General features: G+C 40.4%; 3 protein-coding genes across 5 annotated transcripts; 1 reads left to right on the top strand and 2 right to left on the bottom strand.

Annotated features, from left to right (window-relative positions):
- Positions 1-859: 859 nt before the first annotated feature.
- Positions 860-3,658, bottom strand: LOC120034242 (protein SCO1 homolog, mitochondrial-like). The gene is made up of 7 exons (XM_038980730.1): positions 3,331-3,658; positions 3,060-3,179; positions 2,808-2,898; positions 2,440-2,637; positions 2,157-2,249; positions 1,932-2,047; positions 860-1,815 (listed from the first exon to the last, which is right to left on the bottom strand). The coding sequence occupies exons 1-7, from the start codon at positions 3,481-3,483 to the stop codon at positions 1,681-1,683; spliced, it is 906 nt and encodes a 301-aa protein (XP_038836658.1). The 5' UTR covers positions 3,484-3,658; the 3' UTR covers positions 860-1,680.
- Positions 3,659-4,968: 1,310 nt separating this feature from the next.
- Positions 4,969-7,036, bottom strand: tmem220 (transmembrane protein 220). 2 transcript variants are annotated; one of them, XM_038980603.1, is made up of 6 exons: positions 6,465-7,036; positions 6,221-6,250; positions 6,047-6,107; positions 5,704-5,740; positions 5,551-5,610; positions 4,969-5,434 (listed from the first exon to the last, which is right to left on the bottom strand). In XM_038980603.1, exons 1-6 carry the CDS (start codon positions 6,573-6,575, stop codon positions 5,305-5,307), a joined length of 429 nt encoding a protein of 142 aa, XP_038836531.1. In that variant the 5' UTR covers positions 6,576-7,036; the 3' UTR covers positions 4,969-5,304. The 2 variants fall into 2 exon arrangements, with proteins under 2 accessions (XP_038836531.1, XP_038836530.1); XM_038980602.1 differs by having other exon boundaries at positions 5,704-5,827; positions 6,465-7,034.
- Positions 7,037-7,276: 240 nt separating this feature from the next.
- Positions 7,277-26,905, top strand: LOC120034212 (dual specificity mitogen-activated protein kinase kinase 4-like). 2 transcript variants are annotated; one of them, XM_038980682.1, is made up of 12 exons: positions 7,277-7,728; positions 8,653-8,688; positions 12,131-12,233; positions 13,562-13,733; positions 14,132-14,251; positions 14,408-14,527; positions 14,630-14,681; positions 14,853-14,980; positions 24,615-24,692; positions 24,858-25,006; positions 25,321-25,366; positions 25,586-26,905. In XM_038980682.1, exons 1-12 carry the CDS (start codon positions 7,584-7,586, stop codon positions 25,697-25,699), a joined length of 1,263 nt encoding a protein of 420 aa, XP_038836610.1. In that variant the 5' UTR covers positions 7,277-7,583; the 3' UTR covers positions 25,700-26,905. The 2 variants fall into 2 exon arrangements, with proteins under 2 accessions (XP_038836610.1, XP_038836611.1); XM_038980683.1 differs by lacking the exon at positions 8,653-8,688 and having other exon boundaries at positions 7,278-7,728.
- Positions 26,906-27,109: the final 204 nt, after the last annotated feature.

Below are 27,109 nucleotides of genomic sequence, written 5' to 3'. Positions count from 1 at the left end.
TAGGGGGACTGTCTCAGACAAGACATCCACAGGGACAGACACTGATCGTATCATCAAACTCAACTCTCCAGGGCAACAGTGTACATTGAATAAGGCACAAGGGACTCCTGTCCAATTTTGCAAAGAGACAGGCATTTACTGTAGGTAGGACACAACAAATCAAGATATGGAATGGTTCAGTGGGTGAATTCATGAGCATACAACATAAAATTCTCATAAAGGATGATTTGATACTTTGACAGTTGAAAGGTGATCTCTTCTCATCTAGAATAGTATTTCTTCCCAGTCATCACAAACCACCAGCCAGCCAGGAAAGAGTGGAGTGCTTTGCCGAAGAGTGCTGAAAAACTGCTGTGCTCTCTCTAGTTCAGGTTACCAAGGTGGAACTCAACAGGTTCTTGCCTAAAATACAGTCATCAGCTGCGTATTCAGTTTGCAAGGATATTGAGAAATAACTTGTATGTATTATAAAACACAAATATATTATGAATGTGTGTGTAAATTCATCGAAAATGATTTGTTACTATGAGCCAATCATGCATCTATGGCTATAACCAGAAAGAGGCTCCGGTGAATACCATTTATTTGCAGAACAATGGGCCCAGTCAAGACATTGGCCTGGCTGTCATATCAATAGCAACATGATTACAAATCAAGCTGTTAAATGAATTATCTAGGACAGTGCTCTTATCTTGACAACTCCTACGAACAACCTTAAACTCTGACCAGCACGTGTTTGCAACTAGGAACAGGCTAGTCTACAATATGGTTGCACAAAGTGAAGCCCTGATAGCCTGCATGGTAGCCCACGACTACATGGGCAGTAAAAAAATTATAATAAATCAGACAGACATACATAATTGTAAGTTCAAGTTTAATAAATTAAACATTACTTTGGAAATTCAGTTGAAATATGACTGATTTATGAATAGTACAAATCGAGTAACCAAAGAGTTATTACAGTGCATAAATGTTTCTGGTGTCACAGACGAGTCCAGGTATTGGGCCAGACTTAACAGCAAGGCTAAAAAGGAGAATTAGTGTAAAGGAAGTAAAGCCGAATTGTAACTGCACAACGACAACTATTCATGTATTTTTCCATTAGGAGTGTCCAAGGGTAAACACTGGAAAACTTTAGTTCTTCAGTATTGATTTCCAGGGAATACTTTCCCCCTCCACTTTATGGTAGTTACATTTGTTGAGGTACTTAAAATCAGGTATTATTGTTTGGCTCTCATATTTTACATCGAAACAATTGTATTTCACATCGATTTAAATAATGGGCAAAGCAGAAAAAATAAACACTTAAGTGTTGTCCACACCCATTTGCAAACAATCACTTTAAATCATCTTAGACTTAAATATGATATTAGAGACCATGTTAAATGGTGAACCGCAACAAGGGAATGGTAAGTCGTAGACATTTGAATTCAATGAAAAGCTGTAATGTAGATAAATATTCCATGTCATTGAAAAAAATAAGGTAACGTTCAGTCCTGATGGGCCAGAGGCTGCTGGGCCAGAGGCTGCTGGGCCAGAGGCTGCTGGGCCAGAGGCTGCTGGGCCAGAGGCTGCTGGGCCAGAGGCTGCTGACAGTCTCTGAAGGCTGTGAGAGAGGCACACAAGAGGTGTTCCCAGACACAGACAGTGCACTTGACCAGTTCTCCTTCATCTCACCTCTTAATTCCCCTTCTTGTACTTCCTCATGTGTGATGCAATGGAAGAGGAGATCTCAGCGCTCCTCTTGTTCTGTCCAAAATACTCCTTGAACTCTCCGTCCGGACCAACCAGGTACATGATGATTGTGTGATCGACCTGCAGTCAAGAATAAAGCAGGTTTCATTTAGATATCAATTCAGCTGGGAAAAGTGGGAATATCTACTTTACTATGAACAAATGAAAGTTCTGAATAAGAGCAGGATCAGACTCACAATGTAGTCGTTGTCTTCATCCTTTGGTCCCTGGCTGTAGTAGACTCTGTAGGCTCGAGAGACCTGGTCAATTTGGGCCATTGTCCCAGTCAGGCCAATGAGCTTAGGGGAGAACTCTGGGGATAGAGGACAGAGGGGGAATGTTATTGTTCCACCAATGTGAGTCTAAGCGCCCCTTTTACCATAACATGGAAGCTACAGTAGTTAATGGCTTGTTCTCTTTACCTTTCACATATGTCCCCATGGCCTCAGGTGTGTCCCTGTCAGGATCAATGGTGATGAGGATGGGGGTCAGGTTTGGAAGAGACTGTATCCTGTCTGGGAAACATGGAAAGACATGGTGTTGATCACAACACATCTCCTGTACATTCCAGGGTTGTAGCATTAACATTATGCTTTGTGAAAACATATGAGTGACTGACTGGCTACTCACTCAACCATCTAATTGCCATGACATTCATAAATAATATGATGCATTATAAGAGACGTTTAAAATAAAACACTTTACCTATTTCATCCACCACCTCAATCATTTTCTCGATTTCATCAGGACAGATGTCAGGGCAGTGTGTAAACCCAAAGTAGATAAGGACCCACTGGCTGAGGAAATCCTCACTTTTACAGGGTTTATTATTCTGATCCACAAGAGAGAATGGACCCCCAAGTGCTGGTTTGCCCATTGACTTTGTCCTTTCTCTTTCAATCACTGCAGTGCATGTGTAAAAAAGACAACATAATGTAAAACAAATTGTTACCAACATGTACAGAAACTGACGATTAACTCCAGTTCAGAACATAAATTAATTTGTGTAAATCCACTGTTGGATGTAGCCTACTGCATGATGGTGAGTACGCCAAGAGGTGAAATGTCCTTACATTCTTCTTTTTCTTTCTTGAAATATTTCATTCCGGCAAGGAGAACACCCCCAAATGCAAATGTTATTGCTAATGATTTCCAAGTCACTGGCTGCAGAGGATAGATGAATGGAGACAGGCAAAGCAACAAGGTTAAAAACAAAGCAAAAGGCACGGTGCTTTATTTGATCCATAGATATTACTACCAGGTTTTATCAGGTGCCCAGCCAGTTGTTTACATATCACTCAGAAATGAATTGATACCTTACATACCCCTGTCTTTTTGGTTTTATCACCAGAAGGGGGCGGTGGAGGTAAAGACGAGAATGATCTTGAGTCGTAAAAAGACAACCATTGTGATGTCCGGCACGTCCAACTCCCGCATAGATTTACCTGCGCAGTGCATGAGTACACACAATATGTTAACATGATGGATAGGTACAAGGTACAATGATATCTGTCTTCAAGCTGTTAGTCATTCCGCGCTTCAAACCGTGAACACATTTGATCCTAGTCTGAGTGTTGTAAGCCATGTATGACCTACCAGACCGTGAACTGTCCGTGGTGAGAGCTCTGTGCCAGTCCTTCTCGATAAAGCGCGTGTAAAGCTGCAGATTGTGCTCACGCTTTGGTGCGAAATCATACGGTTTAACAATCGACAACTCAAAGTCTGATACGATATTAGGCCCACTGCCATGATGTTAAGCTAGTTTGTCAAGATCTCAATGTGAAAGTGGTGGCAGAATTTTACCCAACGTGAATCATGAAAGTAAAAACGCATTCAAATTCCTGATCTTGGATCAGTATACCTTTTACAACGATGCTCATTGACCGAGTGGCTCGCAATATCAACCTTTTAAGCTGACCCTGGACCTGCCGGCGAACACAGTTATTGCTGGCTGTTAGAACCGGAAATTACGCACTTGAGTCCTATTTTTGTACTGTGTTCTCTGGGCGCTACTGACATCTAGCTATTGTAAAACACAGTACAGAAAATTCACTTTTCATTGGCAGTAGCCTACTTCTGCTGCCAACTTTAACATGTTAGGAGCACCAAACACAAAATGAGTTTGATTTACATTTATTTAAATAAAGCCTACATTACTTTTAAAGCACATATCCTGTAGCTAATCAAATCAAATGTTATTTGTCACATACACATGGTTAGCAGATGTTAATGTGAGTGTAGCGAAATGCTTGTGCTTCTAGTTCCGACAATGTAGTAATAACCAACGAGTAATCTAACCTAACAATTCCACAACTACTACCTTATACACACACAAGTGTAAAGGGATAAAGAATATGTACATAAAGATATATGAATGAGTGATGGTACAGAACGGCATAGGCAAGATGCAGTAGATGGTATAGAGTACAGTATATAAATATGAGATGAGTAATGTAGGGTATATAAACATAAAGTGGCATAGTTTAAAGTGGCTAGTGATACATGTATTACATAAAGATGGCAAGATGCAGTAGATGATATAGAGTACTGTATATACATATGAGATGAGTAATGTAGGGTATGTAAACATTATATTAAGTGGCATTGCTTAAAGTGGCTAGTGATATATTTTTACATCAATTTCCATCAATTCCCATTAAAAAGTGGCTGGAGTTGAGTCAGTATGTTGGCATCAGCCACTAAATGTTAGTGGTGGCTGTTTAACAGTCTGATGGCCTTGAGATAGAAGCTGTTTTTCAGTCTCTCGGTCTCTCACTTTGATGCACCTGTACTGACCTCGCCTTCTGGATGATAGCGGGGTGAACAGGCAGTGGCTCGAGTGGTTGTTGTCCTTGATGATCTTTATGGCCTTCCTGTGACATCGGGTGGTGTAGGTGTCCTGGAGGGCAGGTAGTTTGCCCCCGGTGATGCGTTGTGCAGACCTCACTACCCTCTGGAGAGCCTTACGGTTGTGGGCGGAGCAGTTGCCGTACCAGGCGGTGATACAGCCTGACAGGATGCTCTCGATTGTGCATCTGTAGAAGTTTGTGAGTGCTTTTGGTGACAAGCTGAATTTCTTTAGCCTCCTGAGGTTGAAGAGGCGCTGCTGCGAGGCTATCGAGGCGCAGTGGTGCTAAATAAAAAATACCTAATTATTTGGAGCCTTGAGTAGGCTACAGTACATGCATTTCTTTCAATTTAGATTTCTGATGCAAAAATAATAATAAAAAGCCATTTATATTTCTTATTAAATTGTTTTATTTTACTGTGATTACACCAGATATCACCACAAGTGCAATGGGTTGCCTACAACAACAAAAATGTTCAGAAAGAGAAAAGTATGATTCCAGTAAAAAAAGGAAAATGTATCAATCATATACATTCTAATTTATGACATTGTCACTTATTTAGATGTATGGTTTAGCAGGGGTGTTTTTTACATGGGTCTTTTTAAACAATGCATTCATGATTTCCATACTGCCACTGTAGCTAGGTCATATCCTCTTGTAAATGTTCCATCCCGCAGATATGTTGCTCACTCGTCACTGGACTATCTTAATGAATGGATATCTACAGTGCAGTTTTACAATGCGGGGGCCAGCTGGTCCTCAGCTCCTTGTTAATGTAGTAGTACAGCCAGGCCACAAAGGGGAAGATTGTGATGGCAACAGCAACGAACAGTCTGAGAGCCCCAATAGAACTAATAGAAAATAGTTACGACAGTACAGATATCAGTGATGTACGGAGTTTGAGTCTTTTTTAAAATAAGGTATTGCATGTTGGGATAAGGTCCAAATCTATGTTGAAAGTCCTTACCTTCCAGAGTGTTGACACAGGAGAAGCCAGACAAGTATCAAGATGAGACCAGAGAATTCCCTTGGGATAGAGAGAAACAGGTGTGACCAAAAGTATTTATTGAACACAAAATGCTCATCTAAACAGAAAAATATTTTGACAGAGAAACTATACCTTCCCTCCTCTTGCTGGAAGATATTTGTGATGCGCTCTTTATACAGAGTCCATCCCATCATGGAAACAACAGCAGTCGAAAAAAGCACATGAAGTTTAGCAATTCTCCTCCAAAGTAGTGTCTCTGAAAAACAGTCTCTCAAGCATTTAAACATTCAGGGTGCAGTGCAGGCTCATGCATACATATTTCTAGCTTTAACTACACTCATAATATAGCTACAAGATACTAAACAGTCAATGGCCTTTTTCACTGGCCAAAAATGTTAAAATGGAAATGTTATTTAATAGGAAAAATAGGCAAAGGTCATTGATGGATCTTTATTCATCCATAATGCCCACATACCTGTTACATGTGGTTTAATGGCAATCAATAAACACAGGTTTGCTGGAATAGCATAGGCAACCTGGAAATAGAAAAGGTGTGTATGTGGATTACTGTAAATAAAAAAAATAAAAAATCACTTTGATTATAGTAATTCATAAGAACATTAAACGACTAAAAAAAGCGTGATCCTACCACCCATAACACTGCATCCGGATCGTTAATCTATGCCAATAAAAAAGACAAAAGGATAAGAGATGGGATTTACTCAGTTGGGCCAAATATTCAGAGACAGACATACACCATGTTCACTCATTAAATTACTCTGCTAAATCCATGAGTTCAACAGAAGCAGATATGCCCACAGCTAACGCCAAATACAGTAGGCTATAGATACAAAGTATCTCAAACAATGTAACCAAATAAGGGAATCACTTGCCTGCACATAACTTGCTAGAGCAAAGAACAATGACATGCATACATTGCAAGCTCTCCAAATGATCAGAGAAAAGTTCGTTTTTGTGCACTTAACGTCACTCGGTTCGTTCATTGTCGCTGTCTATAACTACAGAACCAGTTTCTCGTAAACAGCAATTCGACAGCAAATTTTCCTCCTGGACTTTGAACCATAAACTTTGCGTTGAATCCGTATCCGTTAATTTTTTTGAGTGAGGTTTGGGGTATGAAGTTTCGACAACTGAACATTTATAGGCACGATTGCAAAGTCGCCAAGATTCGTTGTTTTCTATCTTTTTTTCTTGAAAACTGCTTTCTGAATATATATGAATAAGGAAAACGATTAAAAGGTACATATGTGTTACTGTTACATTAAATACTGATTTGGCTACTTTAAAATAAAAACAATTCTGGACAGTATTACACACTACTTTAATGTACGTAAACTGACATTTTACTGTTTACTGTATGGTAATTCATAGCCTAAAACAATTAGGCTAGAAATCGCCCCTACCCACTGATACACGGTCAGATATTTGTCTTCCCCCTAGTGCTTTAGGTTAACGCTGGCGGTATGGTTATCTGAGCCTAGATTTGTGTTCCTCGAACTCCGCCCATAAACACAGCAGCGTCGCGTTGGAAGCTGTGGGTGTTCACGTTCGCAAGTGACATTTGGTCAGCTGACTGAGTCTCGACCAGAGACGGAAGAGGAAGCGAGACACCCCACTCGCTGATTTTGTCAGTTTTTTTCTGGTTCAATTAAACTAAGTAGACCAGACCGCGCTGCTATTGCATTGGTGTCTATGGGAGACACACCCAGTTAAGTAAGCCGGAACTGATCTTTTTTCAATGGTAAAAGGCCTGACTGAATAATCTTTATTTATCCACCATCTTTGGTCTTGACTCTATGTGGAAAGGTGGTTACTGGACTGTCAAACACTGTCCCGATTTCTTACTGTTTGTTGGTAGTTACAGTCTTGTTCGGTAGCGCTCTCTACATCCACCACGCAAATTTGAGTCGAATAAGTCTAGCCAGTTTGATTATTCTCCAGTCTTGTTTTGTAAGGGTGAAGTTGCTCTGCATTGCAGCCTAGTGCTGCTGATGGAATTCAAACACACAATGGCGACTCCCAGCCCCAACAACTCAACAACATCTACAAGCCACAACAGCAATAACCCAGGATCTACAGGCTCACATCACCATCAATCCCAGTCGCAACACATAACAACAATGAGCAGTATGCAAGGTAAGGATTGTACAATACCAGCTTGTTAACTAGATCTTTTTTTTGTGAGGGGTGTTAACGGGAGTAACCTAATGACTATGTTAACGAACTAGCTACCGATATTGGCGAGCTAGCTATCTACTTACTAACAGATATCTTGCCTCAGTTGTATTCACACACTATTACTAGTTAGCAAGCTAGCTTGGTGTCTACAGTTAACGTTAGCTAGCTACTGTCAAAATCAGTTGCCCTCAAACCCAAAACATTCTTATAATCAAATAACGGGTTCTGAAAATGTGTTTTGTTAGAAATAATTAACACCAAAAAGAACGTTAGCTAACCACATAGTTTACGTTAACTAGTGAATAGTTAAGTAAGTTAACTCGTTAGTTACGGTTGGCTAACAAGCGGCATTGCTAGCTAGCCTAAAAAACGTTAGCTAGCTAGAATATAAGAAGGCCTGTCATGATTGATCTGGATGTGGTCATGTGTTGCTTACTGTCTTTCAATGTCAGGATACCTCTAACTAGCTAACCTCAATATGTTGCAGTTCTAAAAATAACAAGATCGTGTTGGGATGTGTTTTGGGGAAATTAATTGTATCTACTAACATGCTACTGTAGCAGTTACCATATAATTCCAGTCATTGCACTAACGCTAGTTAGCATTAGCTCCTGAAACTACCTCAACTACTGGATACAGAGACAGAAATGTTATCCATGATTTGATCTGACTCTTGTGAAGTGGATAAAGGGCTTTATTACTAAAATCCCGAAGTATCCTAGGCCAGGCAGTTAATGTTAGCTCAGTGAAACTTGTGCATGATAATCTCTTAGATTTCAAATAACGTTAATTTACATCCACCAGGAGAAATCTGTTAAATGTCCACCCAATGCATAATTAGCTAGCTATGTTTTTACAAACTATATATTTTTTAACTTACAGAATCCAACACGTGCTGGAGATGTCAGAGTGAAACAGGTAGCTAACGTTACAATATTACACATTTTATAAAGATTTATATATACATTTTTTGTTGATACTTTAATAATAACTGTTGTTAGTTCCTTTTGGAACTGGTTCTATACTTTTGCATGCCGTTCTGAATCTGATATTTAACAGGTAGTAAATGAAAGAAACATATGTTATGGTCCGCTTCTGTTAGTGTCAAAGTATTGAAACTACATTTCTGTAATAATTTTCTTCCCTTTCCTTAATGCTACTAACTTCCCATAACCCTCCTGACTTGATGCTGATCGATGGTGAGCTGCCCCAAGAATAGTTTCTTCAATTGTTATTGTCTCTCCCTGCCAGGATCATTTTGTGGATGCATTTAATTTTCTATCTCACACCCCTCCATTTAAAAAAAAAAATATATATTTTGTAGGTTGTTCTTTTTATAGGTCTACCCCAATTATCTCCACTGAATCTGCCTGAGCTTATCCTCAATCATATCAAAGTTATCTTGGTTGTTTCTGGCTATATGTGTGTGCATGTAGATTAATCACCCCCCAGCAATACATTTTTCTGTGTGGTGGAATGCTCAGCGTAAACATTTACCAGTTCACTGATGTGAGGCCAAGTTATAAAAGTTCAGTAGTTCACTCAGCAGAAAATAATTTGAGTATGTAACGAGGCCATAGCCACACTTGTTTACAGGGACATTTCAAAGTGCAGTGTTACATTTGACAGTAAAAAAAAAAAAAGAAGCTTAACAGAACAAATCTGGAAGACCGTGAATAATAAATATGTTTTTAACTCTTCAGTTATTGGTTGGTTTCTTTTGGAAAAGTGCATACAACATACAATAGGGTCTGGGAAATGTACCATCCATATCATAGAGAAGACAAGTGCAAGAGAGGTAAGCCTATGTTTTTAGTAGGCCTTCCTTAGCACCAGTGCCTATTCAGCCAGTTGTCTCTGTGTTCTTATTGTATAATTTGGGTGGCTTATGCAAAGGAGCTTGTACTGCTTCAAACTAAGTACATTTATGATTATTAACTCTAACATGCAACATTGATAACAAGGCTGCTGCCATTTCAGCTGGCAACATCTGATAAGTACCCTAATTATTTAGTTAAGTATTGCATGTAGGTTAGGCCCAGATAAAAATATTTCCGGTCAGGATTTCTTCAATTGGGCTAGTTGGTCATGTTTTAGTGTGTGTAGTAGTTGTTGTCCACACTTGGTATCAAACTGTGATTCATAGACCTTTCCAGTAATGAAGCCTCATTTAGCAAAATCAAGTTGGTTTGAGATACTTCAAATAGTTGTCAGTCATGGTGGTGCCGGGTGTTGGGAAACAGTGCTGCATCGTTCCCTGGTCTAAACTGAAGCTGAGAAGAACAGTGTTTGTTTTCACCACGTTTCCTAATAGAACTTGATTGTTTTTTGTTTATCGGTCAAACAGTAGCCTAAATAAAGGTGAAAAAGAAATGTTCTCTTCTCACCTCCTAGGGTTTCAGATAAACCTGTCTGGAGCTCCCCCAAGTAAGCCAAACCTCTTTTGCTACAGTACCAACAGTTCTCAACCCTTTGCTTCCGCCTGATGGTCTGGTATGGGGGAGTCTGTCCTCTTTTCTCAACTAATCCAAGTGAAGAGTTGTTGGGGTCTAGTAGGCTTGTGCCGGTTTTGATAGTTAAGGCTAATAGTTGAGGCTAAACATTGATTATCCTAGAGTTAGAGTGCAGCTTATGTTTGTCTGTGATTTAAGACATTAGGTCATAATATTTTACTGATGCAAAGCAAGTGAATGAAAGACTTGTCCAACTGTGAGTCTTATTGATTTAACTTCTGTAGTTTCAAAAAAACAAACAGTTGGTGTTAACCATCCTGTATGTTTTTACCTTACTATTAGTTATCACCAAACAATTTAGTTTCATAATGTTCATTTACTAAGATGTTCCAATCCATATTCTGATCATCCATCATCGGCACAAGCCTAGGGCTAAGAGCTTCCATTAGCATTGGTGTATATAGATTTACACTTTGGCTTTCAACTGGTCTTTACCACTGTTTGGTTCGGCCTGAACTGATAACCTTCTACACAAAATAGCACTGTGTTGGAAATGTATTTTATCTTGACAGAAGTGTAGTCCTTTTGCTTGTATTTATTAATTAGGTGTGTTTTTAACAAACATTGTAATGGAAGCTCTACCTTTTTTAGTTTTAGCACTTTTAGTCGGCTTGTTACTAACAAGCAAAACTAGCTAGTAATGCTTGGGGTTTTGTCACATTGTTTTTCAAACCAGTTTGCAGCTGTTTTGTTTTTGAACACGTAAGTGATTTTTGGCATGAGCTGTACTTAAAGACTTTCCTGTTGAGACATGGAGACACTAGTGTAATTTCCAATGGCGTGTGCCATTTTATTGGAATTTGAGTACATACATTCTTGTGGTGTTTTGGGTGGAGAGAACAGAATGCTTCCTTCATTTCAAGGTGAACTCGGAACAGTTTTACCTGGGAAGCTCCTTCTCTGGCAAGATTTTCCAGTCTGCAGTGTAGGCTATTTTACTCTTATGTATGGTTATGAGCCAAAAGTCACATTTTGTATTATCAAAGATACAGTTCTGTCAGATCAATGCTTTTGTTGAGTTAGAATCTCATTACATAATGTTGTCATGTTTCACAGTCTCTGGGTAGTAGCCTAAATGAAATAAAAAATGTAAAAATCAAGAAAAATTGTCAGTTTTTAATTTAAATTCTCACCTATTCCCTCATTATTGTTTAAATTACCAAGCAAAACCTACTAAAACATGGTAGGTGAGTGTTGGATTGTAGCTAAGCCTCCATCCTGAATAGCCATGGTATGGGATGTGATCTAGTACTAGGCTATGGTTTAGAGCAGGTGTCTACTGAGAAGTGTATGCCTCTGCATCAACTTCAGTGAACTGGTCAAAGTATATACCTACCATCTGCAATGAGTCACTGGTACAACCAGGGCATGTCTTGTAAAAATTCCTCCAGGAGGTTTCTGTTCCTGGCCACTGAGGCTATAGCATACACATATTTGATTGAGAACCTGTTATTAGACCTACTCGTGATTCATTTTAATTTGGTCAAGACCTGTTTTGTTGACTATCCCATATAGTTCAGTATCAGCCAATATCTCAAAATCAACATCTATAGAAGAAATGTATGTTCTCACAGAGAAATATAGAGGGAGGCCTTTGGTAAGAAGCTGGTCATTACTCTTACATCCATCATCCCTAGATGTGGATTGCATGACTTCAGTAAATTTACTTGAATACTCTTGTTAAATTTACCTCTCCATTGCTTTACTAGTCTCTCATTCTGTGGTATGGTAACTGTTTGTTTTCATATTGTTTTTGAGTGTAAGTGTTGTTTTCTGGTCCTTGGCTCTACCCCTGCCACAGATGTCTTGTGTGCAATCTGACATAAACTCTGCCTCTTCCCTATCAGGTAAACGCAAAGCACTGAAGTTAAATTTTGCCAATCCCCCGATCAAACCAACGACCAGATTCACTCTGAATACAGCAGGACCCCCATTCCAGAACCCCCACATGTAAGTTGACCTCAACTTTGCAATGGATGTGGTTTTCTGAAGATGTACATGGAGCGGAATTTGCATTAGCCACAATGCAAACTCCTGCATAATGAATTGTTATATGACTCTAGTCTGCGGGGACTTTTCATCTCCAAAGCCACACATTGTCAATGTAACATTCAGTACTGTATAGGTACCCAGGCAATCTGTCACAATAAAGACAGGCTAAGTGAGGTTGGAATGATTAGCAGTTGTTGTATTTCTATCTCCACCTGCTCATGGAAAACAGACAGTAACTGAATGTAGCCTCAAGTAGCTGTTTGGGCAACACCATTGTAGTGAATGTGAATAAGCCCTGTGTCTTGGCTGTGTAATTAGATGATAACATGAAGCTGCTAAGTTACCCTGGAAAAGCAAATAACTGATGCTGGATAATGCAAACTGAACAAACGGATGCCAACTAACCATCCTTTTTCAGGTGCAGTATCATATATATATATATATATATATATATATATATATATATATATATATATATATATATATATATATATATATATATATATATATATATATATATATATATATATGCTGAACAAAAATATAAACGCAACATGTAAAGTGTTGGTCTCTTGTTTCATGAGCTGAAATAAAAGATTCTGGAAATGTTCCACACGCACAAAAAGCTTATTTCTCTCAAATTCTGTGCACAAATTTGTTTTTCATCCCTGTTAGTGAGCACTTTATCCTTTGTCGAGATAATCCATCCACCTGACAGGTGTGGCAAATCAAACAGCTGATTAAACGTTATGATCATTACACAGGTGCACCTTGTGCTGTGGACAATAAAAGGCCACTAAAATGTGCAGTTTTGTCACAACACAATGCCACAGATGTCTCAAGTTGAGGCAGCATGCAATTGGCATGCTGACTGCAGGAATGTCCACCAGCGCTGTTGCCAGAGAAGTTTATGTTAATTTCTCTACCGTAAACCGCCTCCAACGGCATTTAAAAAATATTGGCAGTACGTCCAAAAGGCCTCACAAACGCAGACCACGTGTAACCATGCAAGCCCAGGACATCCACATTTGGCTTCTTCACCTGAGGGATTGTCGGAGCCTATGCCCACCCATGGCTGCATCCCTGCCCAGTTATAGGAAATCCATAGATTAGGGCCTAATTTATTTAAACTGACTGATTTCCTTATATGAACTGTAACATAGCAAAATCTTCGAAATTTTTTCATGTTGCATTAACATTTTTATTCAGTATATGATTGAGGTGAAATTAACTGAACTAACAAAGATTGTGTTTCTTATCTGTCTCCCACCTATTTCTGTGGCCAGAGAGAGGCTGCGTACGCATAGTATCGAGTCGTCAGGGAAGTTGAAGACTGCCGGTGGCGATTGTGACTTCACGGCTGAGGACCTCAAGGACCTGGGGGAGATTGGGCGGGGCGCTTACGGCTCTGTCAACAAGATGGTGCACAAGCCCAGCAACCAGATAATGGCTGTCAAGGTGACTGCCCCTTACTGACCTCTTATTGACTAAACTACAGGAAGTGTTCAGGGCAAGATTTATGCCTGCTCATCAGTCTTAGGCTATATTGTGAAATGAACACTCAGTAATCATCATAATCACCAAAGTGTAACTGACTCCCATTGCAGGATATGGTAACATGTTGCTCATGTTAAGGGGAGGAAGGCTCGTAATAATGGCTGGAACAGAGCGAATGGAACGGCCTTAAACACATGGAAACCATGTGTTTGATGTTGATACCTTTCCACTAATTCCACTCCAGCCATTTACCACGTGCCCGTCCTCACCAATTACGGTGCCACCAACCTCCTGTGACTTCCAACCATGGTCACAATTGAAAGCAACATGCATCTGATTACAATGTTTGTCTCCCACAGAGGATTAGGTCAACGGTTGATGAGAAGGAACAGAAGCAGCTGCTAATGGACCTGGATGTGGTCATGAGGAGTAGTGACTGTCTCTACATAGTTCAGTTTTACGGGGCTCTTTTCAGAGAGGTGACCATGCAAGTTTTTCACTTCTTTGTTTTGTTGATTGATTTCTCTATATAGGAAATGCATTGGATGTCAATCAATCGTTCTGTGTAGTTAGCAATAAGCAGTGTATTTTCTTCACGCGGTAATGTTATGTCTTATGATTCTTTTCTTTGTCAGGGGGACTGTTGGATATGTATGGAACTTATGTCTACCTCCTTCGACAAATTCTACAAATATGTATATTGTGCTTTAGATGATGTGATTCCAGAGGAAATATTAGGCAAAATAACATTAGCTGTAAGTTTTCATGCATTTTCTCCTGACATAATTTACACTAATTTGACAGGTAGGGTACATATTTCTCTATATTAATTTAGTTGCTATGTGTTTTCATTACAGACTGTGAAAGCACTTAACCACTTAAAAGAATACTTGAAAATAATTCACAGAGGTAAGACGACTCCAAAATGGAGACCTTGTTCTTTATTTCCTCATTTGAGATGTTTATTGCCGTTATTACCTCACAAGGCTCTATTTACTGTACCACAACAGAAGTGGCACTTCCTTTACCCAGAACTCTTAGCCTAGCTTTGTCATATCTTCTATATGTTTCTCCTCTCAGACATCAAGCCATCCAACATCCTCCTGGACAGGAATGGCAACATTAAGCTTTGTGATTTTGGCATCAGTGGGCAGCTGGTAGACTCCATTGCCAAAACCAGAGATGCAGGGTGCAGACCGTACATGGCAGTAAGTGATATATGGGGATTTCGGTGCAATTTTTCATTAACGGCTGAAAGACAAGACAAGTGGAAGATGTACAACTAAGGCTCTTTCTAAGAATACATTTCACTTTCACACAATCCAGTACATAATAAGAATTCAACTGTTTTGGTACTTAGTGACTTGGTGGTGATCGTCAGTTGTAAGGAGACTGTAGTGTTATTGAGGGGAGGCAGGTAGTTAAGATTGTTGGGCCAGTAACCGAAAGGTCGCTGGTTCGAATCTCTGAGCAAGGTGGAAAAATCTGCCGTTCTGCCCTTGAGCAAGGCAGTTAACCCCTAACGTCAACTGCTCCCCGGGCGCTGATGAAGTGAATGCAAATTTAAGGCAGCCCCCTACACCTCTCTGATTCCCCTTTCCTTATTGTTGATGGCAGCGTTGGTAATTATATTATGGTCGCTACTGATATCTGTTCTTGCTGATGCTTGGTCCAATTTTGGGCTAGCTGCAGAGTAATCTCATGCCGTCTGTGTGTATGTGACATGGTTGAAGTCGTCCAAACTGCTGGCAGTGCAGTTGAATGAGCTCATCGTGTCGTCATCACAGGGTTTATTTTCTGGCGGTGGTATTGCTGATGGGAGAAGGAAGCCCCGGCCCCTCCAGTTTCCATTCTAAATTTGGCATCTCCCTATCAGGATGTAGGGCACACCTCTGCCATATCTCTGCCACGCGTCTACCAGAAGGCCAAGGAAGGGCTGGGTTACTTCATTCATGTCTGTCAGAATAAAGCTGTTTGGGTTGGTGCTCCCACAGCTGTGAGCTCACAGTGCAGGAATCCAACCCACATGACTCCAGTTTCCTTTTTCAAATATAAAAATTGCAGACCTGCCAGGTGCTTCTTGGCCACCCCATTGCTAATTGCTTTAGCACCATTTGTCTCTGTTTGGTCTAGATATTAGAGAGGGATTGATTTCACTTCAATGGAATATTATGTACTACACTACAACGATTTGGTTCATGGTATTTGGTTCAGGTGACAGTCTAGCTCTGTTCCTCTCTGGTTGTTATGATTTAGTTCATTTAGCTGGCAAGTGGCCAGATGTCTGAAATGTTTATGTTGGAATATGCTCACTAATACTTTTCCACACTAGTGTCAGGTTAATGTTGCTACTACCATTATGTACCAAAGCATCCTTAAATCAACAGTTCAGTCATTTTAATTAGGAAATACTTTTTGTATTTGAAAGCAATTACACATCTATATTAAATGTGCACTGATGTTGTTTTGAGTTGATAATATACACAGTGTATAAAACATTAGGAACACCTTCCTAATATTGAGTTGCATCCCCCTTTGCCCTCATAACAGCCTCAATTCGTCAGGGCATGGACTCTACAAGGTGCCGAAAGCGTTCCACAGGTATGGTGGGCTGGCCCATGTTGACTCCAATGCTTCCCACAGTTGTCAAGCTGGATGACCTTTGGGTGGTGGGACCATTCTTGATACACACAGGAAACTGTTGCGTGTGGAAAAACCCAGCAGCGTTGCAATTCTTGACAAACCGGTGCGCGTGCCAACTACTACCATACCCTGTTCAAAGGCATTACATATTTTGCCTTGCCCATTCACCCTCTGAATGGCACACATACACCAAACTTGTCTCAAGGCTAAAACATCCTTTAACCTGTCTCCTCCTCTTCATCTACACTGATTGAAGTGACATCAATAAGGGATCATAGCTTTCACCTGTTCAGTCTGTCATGGAAAGAGCAGGTGTTCTTAATGTTTTATACACAGTGTAGTAGGTCTGACTAGTTGTGTTTTGAGTTCATAACAAGTCTGAGTAGCTGTGTCCTAGGTGAGAGCTGGGCAGCCAGATCTTTTTCAGTCTTGGCAGAGTTGAGCTCGTGCTGTAGCCACTATGCCATAAAACACATCAGTGCTGCGGTCAGAGAATTCTGTCAGAGAATTCTGTCCAACTGCTGTGAATGGGTGACATCTTCTATTTCTGGTGCATGAATGAATGAATGAATGAGCCAGAGGAGAGGAGGTGCTCCCTCCACTCAGCAGCACGGCTGGTAGAAGTCTGCTTCTGATGACCTTGGCACTGTTTGGAACCACTGCATTTTTTTATATGTGTGTAGGTGAGGTCATACGTGAAGTAACTGGCTGAGGTGGTTATTATGAAAGGCATGTAGAACCAATGAACCAAGCAATGAGGACATGGACAGGGTTTTCCGTAGTGCTGTCCCAGACTAAAAATTCATCTTGGTCAACCAAGAGTAGTCTTTCGATCATTCTATTGGTCTAAAATTTTTACATTTTATATTTTTTTATATACACACCCTATGTGTTTTAAAATGAACTATGTGTATTGAGCTTGTCTGGTACTTTAAGCACAGTTTGATTTAAATAATTAACACACACACACGACTCGAGGGAGCCAGTGATCAAGATCGTCTACCCCCCGCTGGCTTTCCTTTATTCTGCGTTATGCTCCTGAAGTAGCCGGTAATAGGCTACACCAGGGGTCGACAACCTTTTCCATTTGGAGTGCCAATTTATTTGACAATTTCTACCGATCTGCGTGCCAGTTATGATTTTCATATGCTCATTTTTGTGGAACAGTTTCATTTAGTTTTTTTTTTTATCTCAATCTCTTTGTCATGTGGTGAATCTAAATTCTATCTAAATGAAAACAATACTACAAATATAAAATAACTTCTATTGCCAACGATGTAAGAATAGCCTACATAAAGCCAACAAATAAAAACATTGCAGCCTGCAGGTAAACAATATTCTGATTTAAAAATAAATATCCTATAAATCACATTGGTTACGCGTGGCCTGTCTGCAACAAACTTGAAACGTTTCAATAATCCGACCCGAAGCTCGTGCTAGTCAACTTGCAACATTGTATCAAATATTCTGGGCCCTCAGTTTCCCACGACAGGGACATACACAGCTGTAGGCTAATTGTGCAAGGGAAAATAAGTAATCCGGTATTTTATGATGTTTCCACTGGATCAGAGCATTACTTTGTTTCCTTTCATGCCAAGTGGTTATCGGAAGGGAGAGCGCTGGATTTATGTTCTAATACGTTGAGTAATCCATTTTCAATGGATTCTAAAAACAGACTTTGTTTACTTGCAGTTTGAGGTCAAGAAAAAATTACTTTGAGAAGCTCTACAGCTCATTAGTGATGGTGGGTTAAGACAATCAGAAATACTATGACATCTCAAATGGGCACATTTTATAGGTCTACATTTGCCCGCAGTCCAGGTAACCTAGGCCTACTTCTATATGCGTAATCGGTTGTGCTCCAAACAAAAAAACGATGAATAAATTGACAACTCTTAAATGACAGGAAATAAACCAAAACTTGTTTCTCACACGTGTAGCATAGGTGGTGAGCTCTGCAAATGTGTCCACTCTGACAATGGTAAACGACTAATAATATATTGAATGCATTAACAGAAATTACCGTAACCAAACAAACATTGTAGGTTAGACATTATGGGAATTAATGGTAAATGTTGGCTACTACTGGTGATTATATGTAATGGGGAATTGATATACACTAATAATTAGGGCAAACAGTAAACACAATGAAGTTATGAAACAATGAACGCGGAAGAGCGCATTCTCGAGAGACGTGCTTTGTGCATCTTAGTAAAGATTATGAATATACTGATAAGGTACAAAAAAATAATAATTTTCTGCCGAGTTGGACCTTTCTTCCTCTGTGATCTTAGCCACACTCCCCTTTTTCTAGGAACGTGGCATCCCAGAGTCCTCCTCAATGGATTAGTCCACTCAGAGTAGCGCAAATCAGACAGGTCTGCCATAAAATAAATATTTACGACTGCTCGACTAAAAACATCTGTTGACCAACAGCCTATCGACTAAACAATCGACCAGTTGACTAAATGTGGTCAGCCCTTGGGTGTATGTTGTATTCTGTTGAATAGACAGAATTGAGTGCCTATGATAATGAATGCGCTCAAGTGAATCTATTCAAGACAAAGGAGATGACTGTGGACTACAGGAAAAAGAGGACTGAGCACACCCCCATTCTCATTGACGGGGCTGCAGTGGAGCAGGTTGAGAGCTTCAAGTTCCTTGGTGTCCACATCACCAACAAACTAACATGGTCCAAGCACACCAAGACAGTCGTGAAGAGGGCACGACCAAACCTATTCCCCCGCAGGAGACTGAAAAGATTTGTCATGGGACCTCCGATCCTCAAAAGGTTCTACAGCTGCACCATTGAGAGCATCCTGACTGGTTGCATCACTGCCTGGTATGGCAACTGCTCGGCCTCCGACCGCAAGGCACTACAGAGGGTAGTGCGAACAGCCCAGTACATAATTGGGACCAAGCTCCCTGTCATCCAGGACCTCTATACCAGGCAGTGTCAGAGCAAGGCCCTAAAAATTGTCAAAGACTCCAGCCACCCTAGTCATAGACTGTTTTCTCTGCTACAGCACGGCAAGCGGTACCGGAGCGCCAAGTCTAGGTCCAAGAGGCTTCTAAACTGCTTCTACCCCCAAGCCATAAGACTAAGAACACCTAATCAAATGGCTACCCAGACTATTTGCATTGCCCCTCTCCCCCTCTTTTACACTGCTGCTACGCTCTGTTGTTATCATCTATGCATAGTCACTTTAATAACTCTACCCACATGTACATATTACCTCAACTAACTGGTATATAGTCTTACTATTGTTATTTTACTGCTTCTCTTTAATTACTTGCTACTTTTATTTCTTATCTGTATTTTTTTTTTAGCTGCATTGTTGGTTAGGGGCTCGTAAGTAAGCATTTCACTGTAAGGTTGTATTCGGCTCATGTGACTAATAAAATATGATTTGATAGTGATATTTATGTTTGATACCGGTGCTCCGAGGCATGCTTCGAAAGCTGCTTAGTGATAACTTTGAAGCAGTGTGCCGATGCATGTATCTTTTATCAGAAGTATGTCATCAGTTACACCCGACGCTTTGTTTGATCATGTGCTATTTCAACCCGTGTGCTGCAAAATGCGATATCCCACTGATTTCGTGGTTCCGGTGCTGCAGCAATTCTTTCTGGGGTCCAGCAAAATTAAGGCAGTTCATACATTTAAAAAAAAACATTACAATACATTCACAGATTTCACAACACACTGTGAGCCCTCAGGCCCCTACTCCACCACTACCACATCTACAGTACTAAATCCATGTGTATGTTATTGTGTGTGCATGTCTGTGCCAATGTTTGTGTTGCTTCACAGCTGTTCCATAAGGTGTTTTTTTTATCTGTTTTTTAAATATAATTTTACTGCTTGCGTCAGTTACTTTATGTGAGTTCCATGTAGTGATGGCTCTATGTAGTACTGTGTGCCTCCCATAGTCTGATCTGGACTTGGGGACTGTGAAGAGACCTCTTGTGGGGTATGCATGGGTGTCCGAGCTGTGTGCCAGTAGTTTAGACACACAGCGCGGTGCATTCAACATACCTCAATACCTCTCATAAATACAAGTAGTGATGAAGTCAATCTCTCCTCCACTTTCAGCCAGGAGAGATTGACATGCATATTATTAATATTAGCTCTCTGTGTACATCCAAGGGCCAGCAGTGCTGCCCTGTTCTGAGTCCTTTTTTTGTGGCACCTGACCACACGACTGAACAATAGTCAAGGTGCGACAAAACTAGGGCCTGTAGGACCTGCCTTGTTGATAGTGTTGTTAAGGCAGAGCATCGCTTTATTATAGACAGACTTCTCCCCATCTTAGCTACTACTGCAATTTGTTTTGACCATGACAGTTTACAATCTAGGGTTACTCCAAGCAATTTAGTCATCTCAACTTGCTCAATTTCCACATTATTTATTATAAGATTTAGTTGAGGTTTAGTGAGAGTTTTGTTCCAAATACAATGCTTTTAGTTTTCGAAATATTTAGGGCTAACTTATTCCTTGCCACCCACTCTGAAACGAACTGCAGCTTTTTGTTGAGTGTTGCAGTCATTTCAGTCGCTGTAGTAGCTGACGTGTATAGTGTTGAGTCATCCGCATACATAGACACTCTGGCTTTACTCAAAGTCCGTGGCATGTCATTAGTAAAAAAAAAAAAAAAAAAGCAAGGGGCCTAAACAGCTACCCCGGGGAATTCCTCATTCTAACTATATTTGAGAGGCTTCCATTAAAGAACACCCTCTGTGTTCTGTTAGACAAGTAACTCTTTATCCACATTATAGAGGTGGGTGTAAAGCCAAAACACATACATTTTTCCAGCAGCAGACTATGATCGATAATGTCAAAAGCTGCACTGAAGTCTAACAAGACAGCCCCCACAATCATTTTATCATCAATTTCTCTCATCCAATCATCAGTCATTTGTGTAAGTACTGTGCTTGTTGAGTGTCCTTCCCTATAAGCATGCTGAAATTATGTTGTCAATTCTTGTCTTTCATAATTTGGTCCGATATACTTGGATGTGGAGTTTCAGCGTTTGTTGCTGGCATGTCATCCCTAAATTTTCCTATCTTGCCAATGGAAAAAGTCATTAAAGTAGTTTGCAATATCAGTGGGCTTTGTGATGAATGAGCTCCATTCAATAAATGGAGCAGAGTTGGCTTTTTTCCCCCAAAATGTCATTTAAGGTGCCCCAAAGCTTTTTAATATCATTCTTTATATCATTTATATTTATTTCATAGTGTAGTTTCTTTTTATCTAGTTTAGTCACATGATTTCTTAATTTGCAGTATGTTTGCCAGTCAGTTGTGCTGCCAGACTTAATTGCCATACCTTTTGCCTCATCCCTCTCAACCATACAATTTTTCAATTCCTCATCAATCCAAGGGGATTTAACAGTTTAGTCATTTTCTTAATGGGTGCGTGCTTATTAATAACTGGAATAAGTAGTTTCATAAATGTGTCAAGTGCAGCGTCTGGTTGCTCCTCATTACACACCACAGACCAGCAAATATTCTTTACATCAACATATGAATTACTACAAAACTTCTTGTATGACCTCTTATACACTGTATTAGGCCCAGCCTTTGGGACTTTGGTTTTCCTAGATATGGCTATAATATTGTGATCACTACATCCTATGGATTTGGATACAGCTTTAAAGCAAATATCTGCAGCATTAGTGACGTGAGGGTATGAGGTCGAATACCATTGAAGAGACACTATTTAGAAAATTATTTTGTGAAACCACACTTTCTGCACTGTTCAAATTTGTTTTATTTAGTATCGTAAATGTTTCTGTCTTAAGCATCCTAAATAATGCCATAGATTCCGTTTTTGAGAAATACACTGCTCAAAAAAATAAAGGGAACACTTAAACACAATGTAACTCCAAGTCAATCACACTTCTGTGAAATCAAACTGTCCACTTAGGAAGCAACACTGATTGACAATAAATTTCACATGCTGTTGTGCAAATGGAATAGACAAAAGGTGGAAATTATAGGCAATTAGCAAGACACCCCCAATAAAGGAGTGATTCTGCAGGTGGTGACCACAGACCACTTCTCAGTTCCTATGCTTCCTGGCTGATGTTTTGGTCACTTTTGAATGCTGGCGGTGCTTTCACTCTAGTGGTAGCATGAGACGGAGTCTACAACCCACACAAGTGGCTCAGGTAGTGCAGCTCATCCAGGATGGCACATCAATGCGAGCTGTGGCAAGAAGGTTTGCTGTGTCTGTCAGCGTAGTGTCCAGAGCATGGAGGCGCTACCAGGAGACAGGCCAGTACATCAGGAGACGTGAGGGAGGCCGTAGGAGGGCAACAACCCAGCAGCAGGACCGCTACCTCCGCCTTTGTGCAAGGAGGAGCACTGCCAGAGCCCTGCAAAATGACCTCCAGCAGGCCACAAATGTGCATGTGTCAGCATATGGTCTCACAAGGGCTCTGAGGATCTCATCTCGGTACCTAATGGCAGTCAGGCTACCTCTGGCGAGCACATGGAGGGCTGTGCGGCCCCACAAAGAAATGCCACCCCACACCATGACTGACCCACCGCCAAACCGGTCATGCTGGAGGATGTTGCAGGCAGCAGAACGTTCTCCACGGCGTCTCCAGACTCTGTCACTTCTGTCACATGTGCTCATGTGCTCAGTGTGAACCTGCTTTCATCTGTGAAGAGCACAGGGCGCCAGTGGCGAATTTGCCAATCTTGGTGTTCTCTGGCAAATGCCAAATGTCCTGCACGGTGTTGGGCTGTAAGCACAACCCCCACCTGTGGACGTCGGGCCCTCATACCACCCTCATGGAGTCTGTTTCTGACCGTTTGAGCAGACATGCACATTTGTGGCCTGCTGGAGGTCATTTTGCAGGGCTCTGGCAGTGCTCCTCCTTGCACAAAGGCGGAGGTAGCGGTCCTGCTGCTGGGTTGTTGCCCTCCTACGGCCTCCTCCACGTCTCCTGATGTACTGGCCTGTCTCCTGGTAGCGCCTCCATGCTCTGGACACTACGCTGACAGACACAGCAAACCTTCTTGCCACAGCTCGCATTGATGTGCCATCATGGATGAGCTGCACTACCTGAGCCACTTGTGTGGGTTGTAGACTCCGTCTCATGCTACCACTAGAGTGAGAGCACCGCCAGCATTCAAAAGTGACCAAAACATCAGCCAGGAAGCATAGGAACTGAGAAGTGGTCTGTGGTCACCACCTGCAGAATCACTCCTTTATTGGGGGTGTCTTGCTAATTGCCTATAATTTCCACCTTTTGTCTATTCCATTTGCACAACAGCATGTGAAATTTATTGTCAATCAGTGTTGCTTCCTAAGTTGACAGTTTGATTTCACAGAAGTGTGATTGACTTGGAGTTACATTGTGTTGTTTAAGTGTTCCCTTTATTTTTTTTGAGCAGTGTAGTTAACTTGAAGGGCAAAAAAAGGAAGCCTGACGTCAGATGTGAACCTGGTATTCCAACTGATCATAGGCTACTAAATCCAGCGATTTTACCGTTGCGCCACTGAATTTTTATGAAAACAGTGGAGAATAAAATATTCTCTGATAATCACATGCAGATGCCACTAATGTGCGTTGTGAACAGATAATGACGCTCTGTTTAATGAGCCATTTTTCGGTGAAAGCACCGACGCCTTTCTCGTCACTACTATTCACCATTCGCTTACAATTGAACAAGGCCTGGCCTAAAAGTTAAAACGCACCCAAAACAAACTGCAAATGCATCCAAAAAGCAAACGCGTTTATAGAGTTACAAGCTTGATACAGTTGTATGAGAAATTATATGGAACCAAAAACAAACCTTCAGATTACTGTGAATTTGTCCAAATACTTGTGATTTCTTAAAATGGGGGAACTAGATACATGAAGTGCTTTTATTTCAAAAGGATAAAATGGATACCCTCAAATATATGGGGTTATTTTATACCATTGCTTCAGTCATCATTTGATTGATGATCCAAAATACTGGAGTATAGAGCCAAAATAAGATGAGCTTCACTGTCCAAATGCATATGGTGAGGACTGTATACACACTTGTCTCACAAGTCTGTTTAGATTTTTTTCCCCACAAGTTGTCTAGTTTTGAACATTTATTTGAATGTTTGTTCTTCATTTTAGTTTTTCTCTTTAAAGGCCCATCTATGAATTCACTATGATGAATTGTAACATGTTTTCCATGTCTCTTCCACAGCCTGAGAGAATAGACCCAAGTGCCTCCAGACAAGGCTATGACGTCCGGTCAGACGTATGGAGTTTGGGAATAACACTGGTGGGTCCTCAACCCTCTTGTCCACGTTGTCTTTAACATTCAAAGAGCTATTTGAAGATACACTGAATGTTAAATCCACAAGACAAGATAGTATATTATTCTTTGTGTTTTTGTAATATTGTAACTGTAGACTCACCATGTTGTCTTTGTGTGGGTTTTTTACAGTACGAGCTGGCGACTGGGCGGTTTCCCTATCCAAAGTGGAACAGTGTGTTTGACCAGTTGACACAGGTGGTGAAGGGAGAACCTCCACAGCTTACCAACTCAGAAGACAGGCAGTTCTCTCCCAAATTCATCAACTTTGTCAATCTGTGGTAAAGGACAAAGATACAACTTCTGCTGGCACTGCTTCAATGTTATATTCACGATGATATAGTATAAGTTGAAGTACATTGAATCACTGCAGAGCAATATTGTCAATGTAAACAACTGCATACTTTCGCAGTATTCACCCACAAATAATAAAAGGTGGGAAATTCATAAAGTAATCTTCTGCATGAGACATCCTCTGGATTTGATTTCCCCCTGGTGGACAAAACATGTAATGTATTTTAAGTCTCGAATAGACCCATGATGTGGTTTATTGCAGAGCAGAATTATAATTATTTATTCCCTTTGCCCCCTTTAGCCTCACAAAGGATGAGTCAAAAAGGCCAAAGTACAAAGAGCTTCTGGTAAGTATGTACGTCCCGTGTGGCTCAGTTGGTAGAGCATGGCACTTACAGTTCAAGGTTTGACTCCCACAGTACCAGGGGGTGTATGAAAATGTATGCATACGGGCGTCTGCTAAATGACTAAATATTAATTAATGTAATTGTATTACATGCAGAGATACTTATCGCCCGTACATATTATTACATGTTATAACATGTTTCTGTGTCTCTTCAATACAGAAACATGCTTTCATTCTGATGTATGAGGAGCGCTCGGTGGATGTTGCCAGTTACGTCTGCAGAATCCTAGATCAGATGCCTACTTCTCCTAGCTCCCCCATGTACGTTGACTGACTGTAGAACAAGTAATAACGGAAGCCTGGAACAACAACAACAAAACAATGACCTAAAGAGTTGCTTCATCCCATACTGCAGTGTTAAACTAAGACAGGAAATGTACAAACTAAAACACCACGTGTACTAAGACTGGTGATCAGTCACGTCTGTATGATATCAACATTCTCACACTTTTCTCTATCCTACACACACACTTACATGTAAGTACAACTAGTAACTGAATGAATATACCATGGTCTTGGTTCATCTCGATGTGAGACCTCATCTCTAATGTGGATACAGTACAGTGATTTAAAATCTGGAAATGTATTTATAGTGTTTAATCACTTGTGGAATATATCATTTGGAGATACTGGAATCATGCTCTTTGAATCTTCCCACCTCTTCCATGTATGTGACTTTAAGAATTGTGGTTGGTATTTTAAATGAAACCTTGCTTCTTATGGTGTAAAGCAATTTAAAACGTAACAGCATTGATGGACAGGATCATGTGGCCTCCATCCAATGTTGTGAGGGTGCTGCCGTCACTGTGCAATGGACTTTGTGCTGATATATAAATAAAGAGAGAAATAATTGTGCTTTGAGAGATATTTAGTTACTCTGCATCTATTTGAGCTCAGGTTAATCCATTGATGTAAAAAGGCAAGCAACCACACAAACAAACACACTCACTGGCTCTCTCAAACATGGCATATGCAACACTCTCTCTTTAAAAGCTAAGCTGTATGTATGGTGCTGTTGATCTGTAATTACTCATAATGCCATCTTGTATCCCTGTATATAGCCACACATTTATCTGTAATGAAATTGCCTACTGTTCTGGATGTTGCAACCATTCTAATGGACCTGACCGGACCCTAATTATTTCAGCTGATATGCCAGTATTTGTTTCTTAAATGCATGGCACCTGAACTGTTTTCAGACTGTGATTGATTGACTCCTATAATATTCACAATGTACACAGAATCTAGAGGTTTAGTACTCAGTGTAGTTCACATCTTTTTAGATTACCAGATATAATTGAAACTTAGTTGACTGCTGGTAAAATACTGGTACAGTAGTAAACTGGCTGGATATCATTGCATACAACATGCATTTAAATGTTTGCAGTTTTACTGTAGAACATTCAAATGAGAATATCTTGCTGGGCAGAATGTGTAAAATATTTAATGACCTGAGAATATTAAAATGAGCTTATGAAATATAAGGATGATGTATCAATTTATTTATCTTTCATCTGACTGTGAAAATATGAGTGTACATTTTGAGCTTGGTGTCACAGAAAAATGTAAGAACTATCCAACAAATAAAACCTGTACAGGGATTTGCCTTACTGGTGTTCATACAGAGTAACTCTGGCAAGTGGCAATGGAGCATTTGAAACACATGAAGTAAGACCTTTTTTAC

This window comes from Salvelinus namaycush, chromosome 41 (assembly GCF_016432855.1).
Source record: "Salvelinus namaycush isolate Seneca chromosome 41, SaNama_1.0, whole genome shotgun sequence".
Classification (NCBI taxonomy): domain Eukaryota; kingdom Metazoa; phylum Chordata; class Actinopteri; order Salmoniformes; family Salmonidae; genus Salvelinus; species Salvelinus namaycush.
This window is presented reverse-complemented; position numbering and strand designations above follow the sequence as displayed.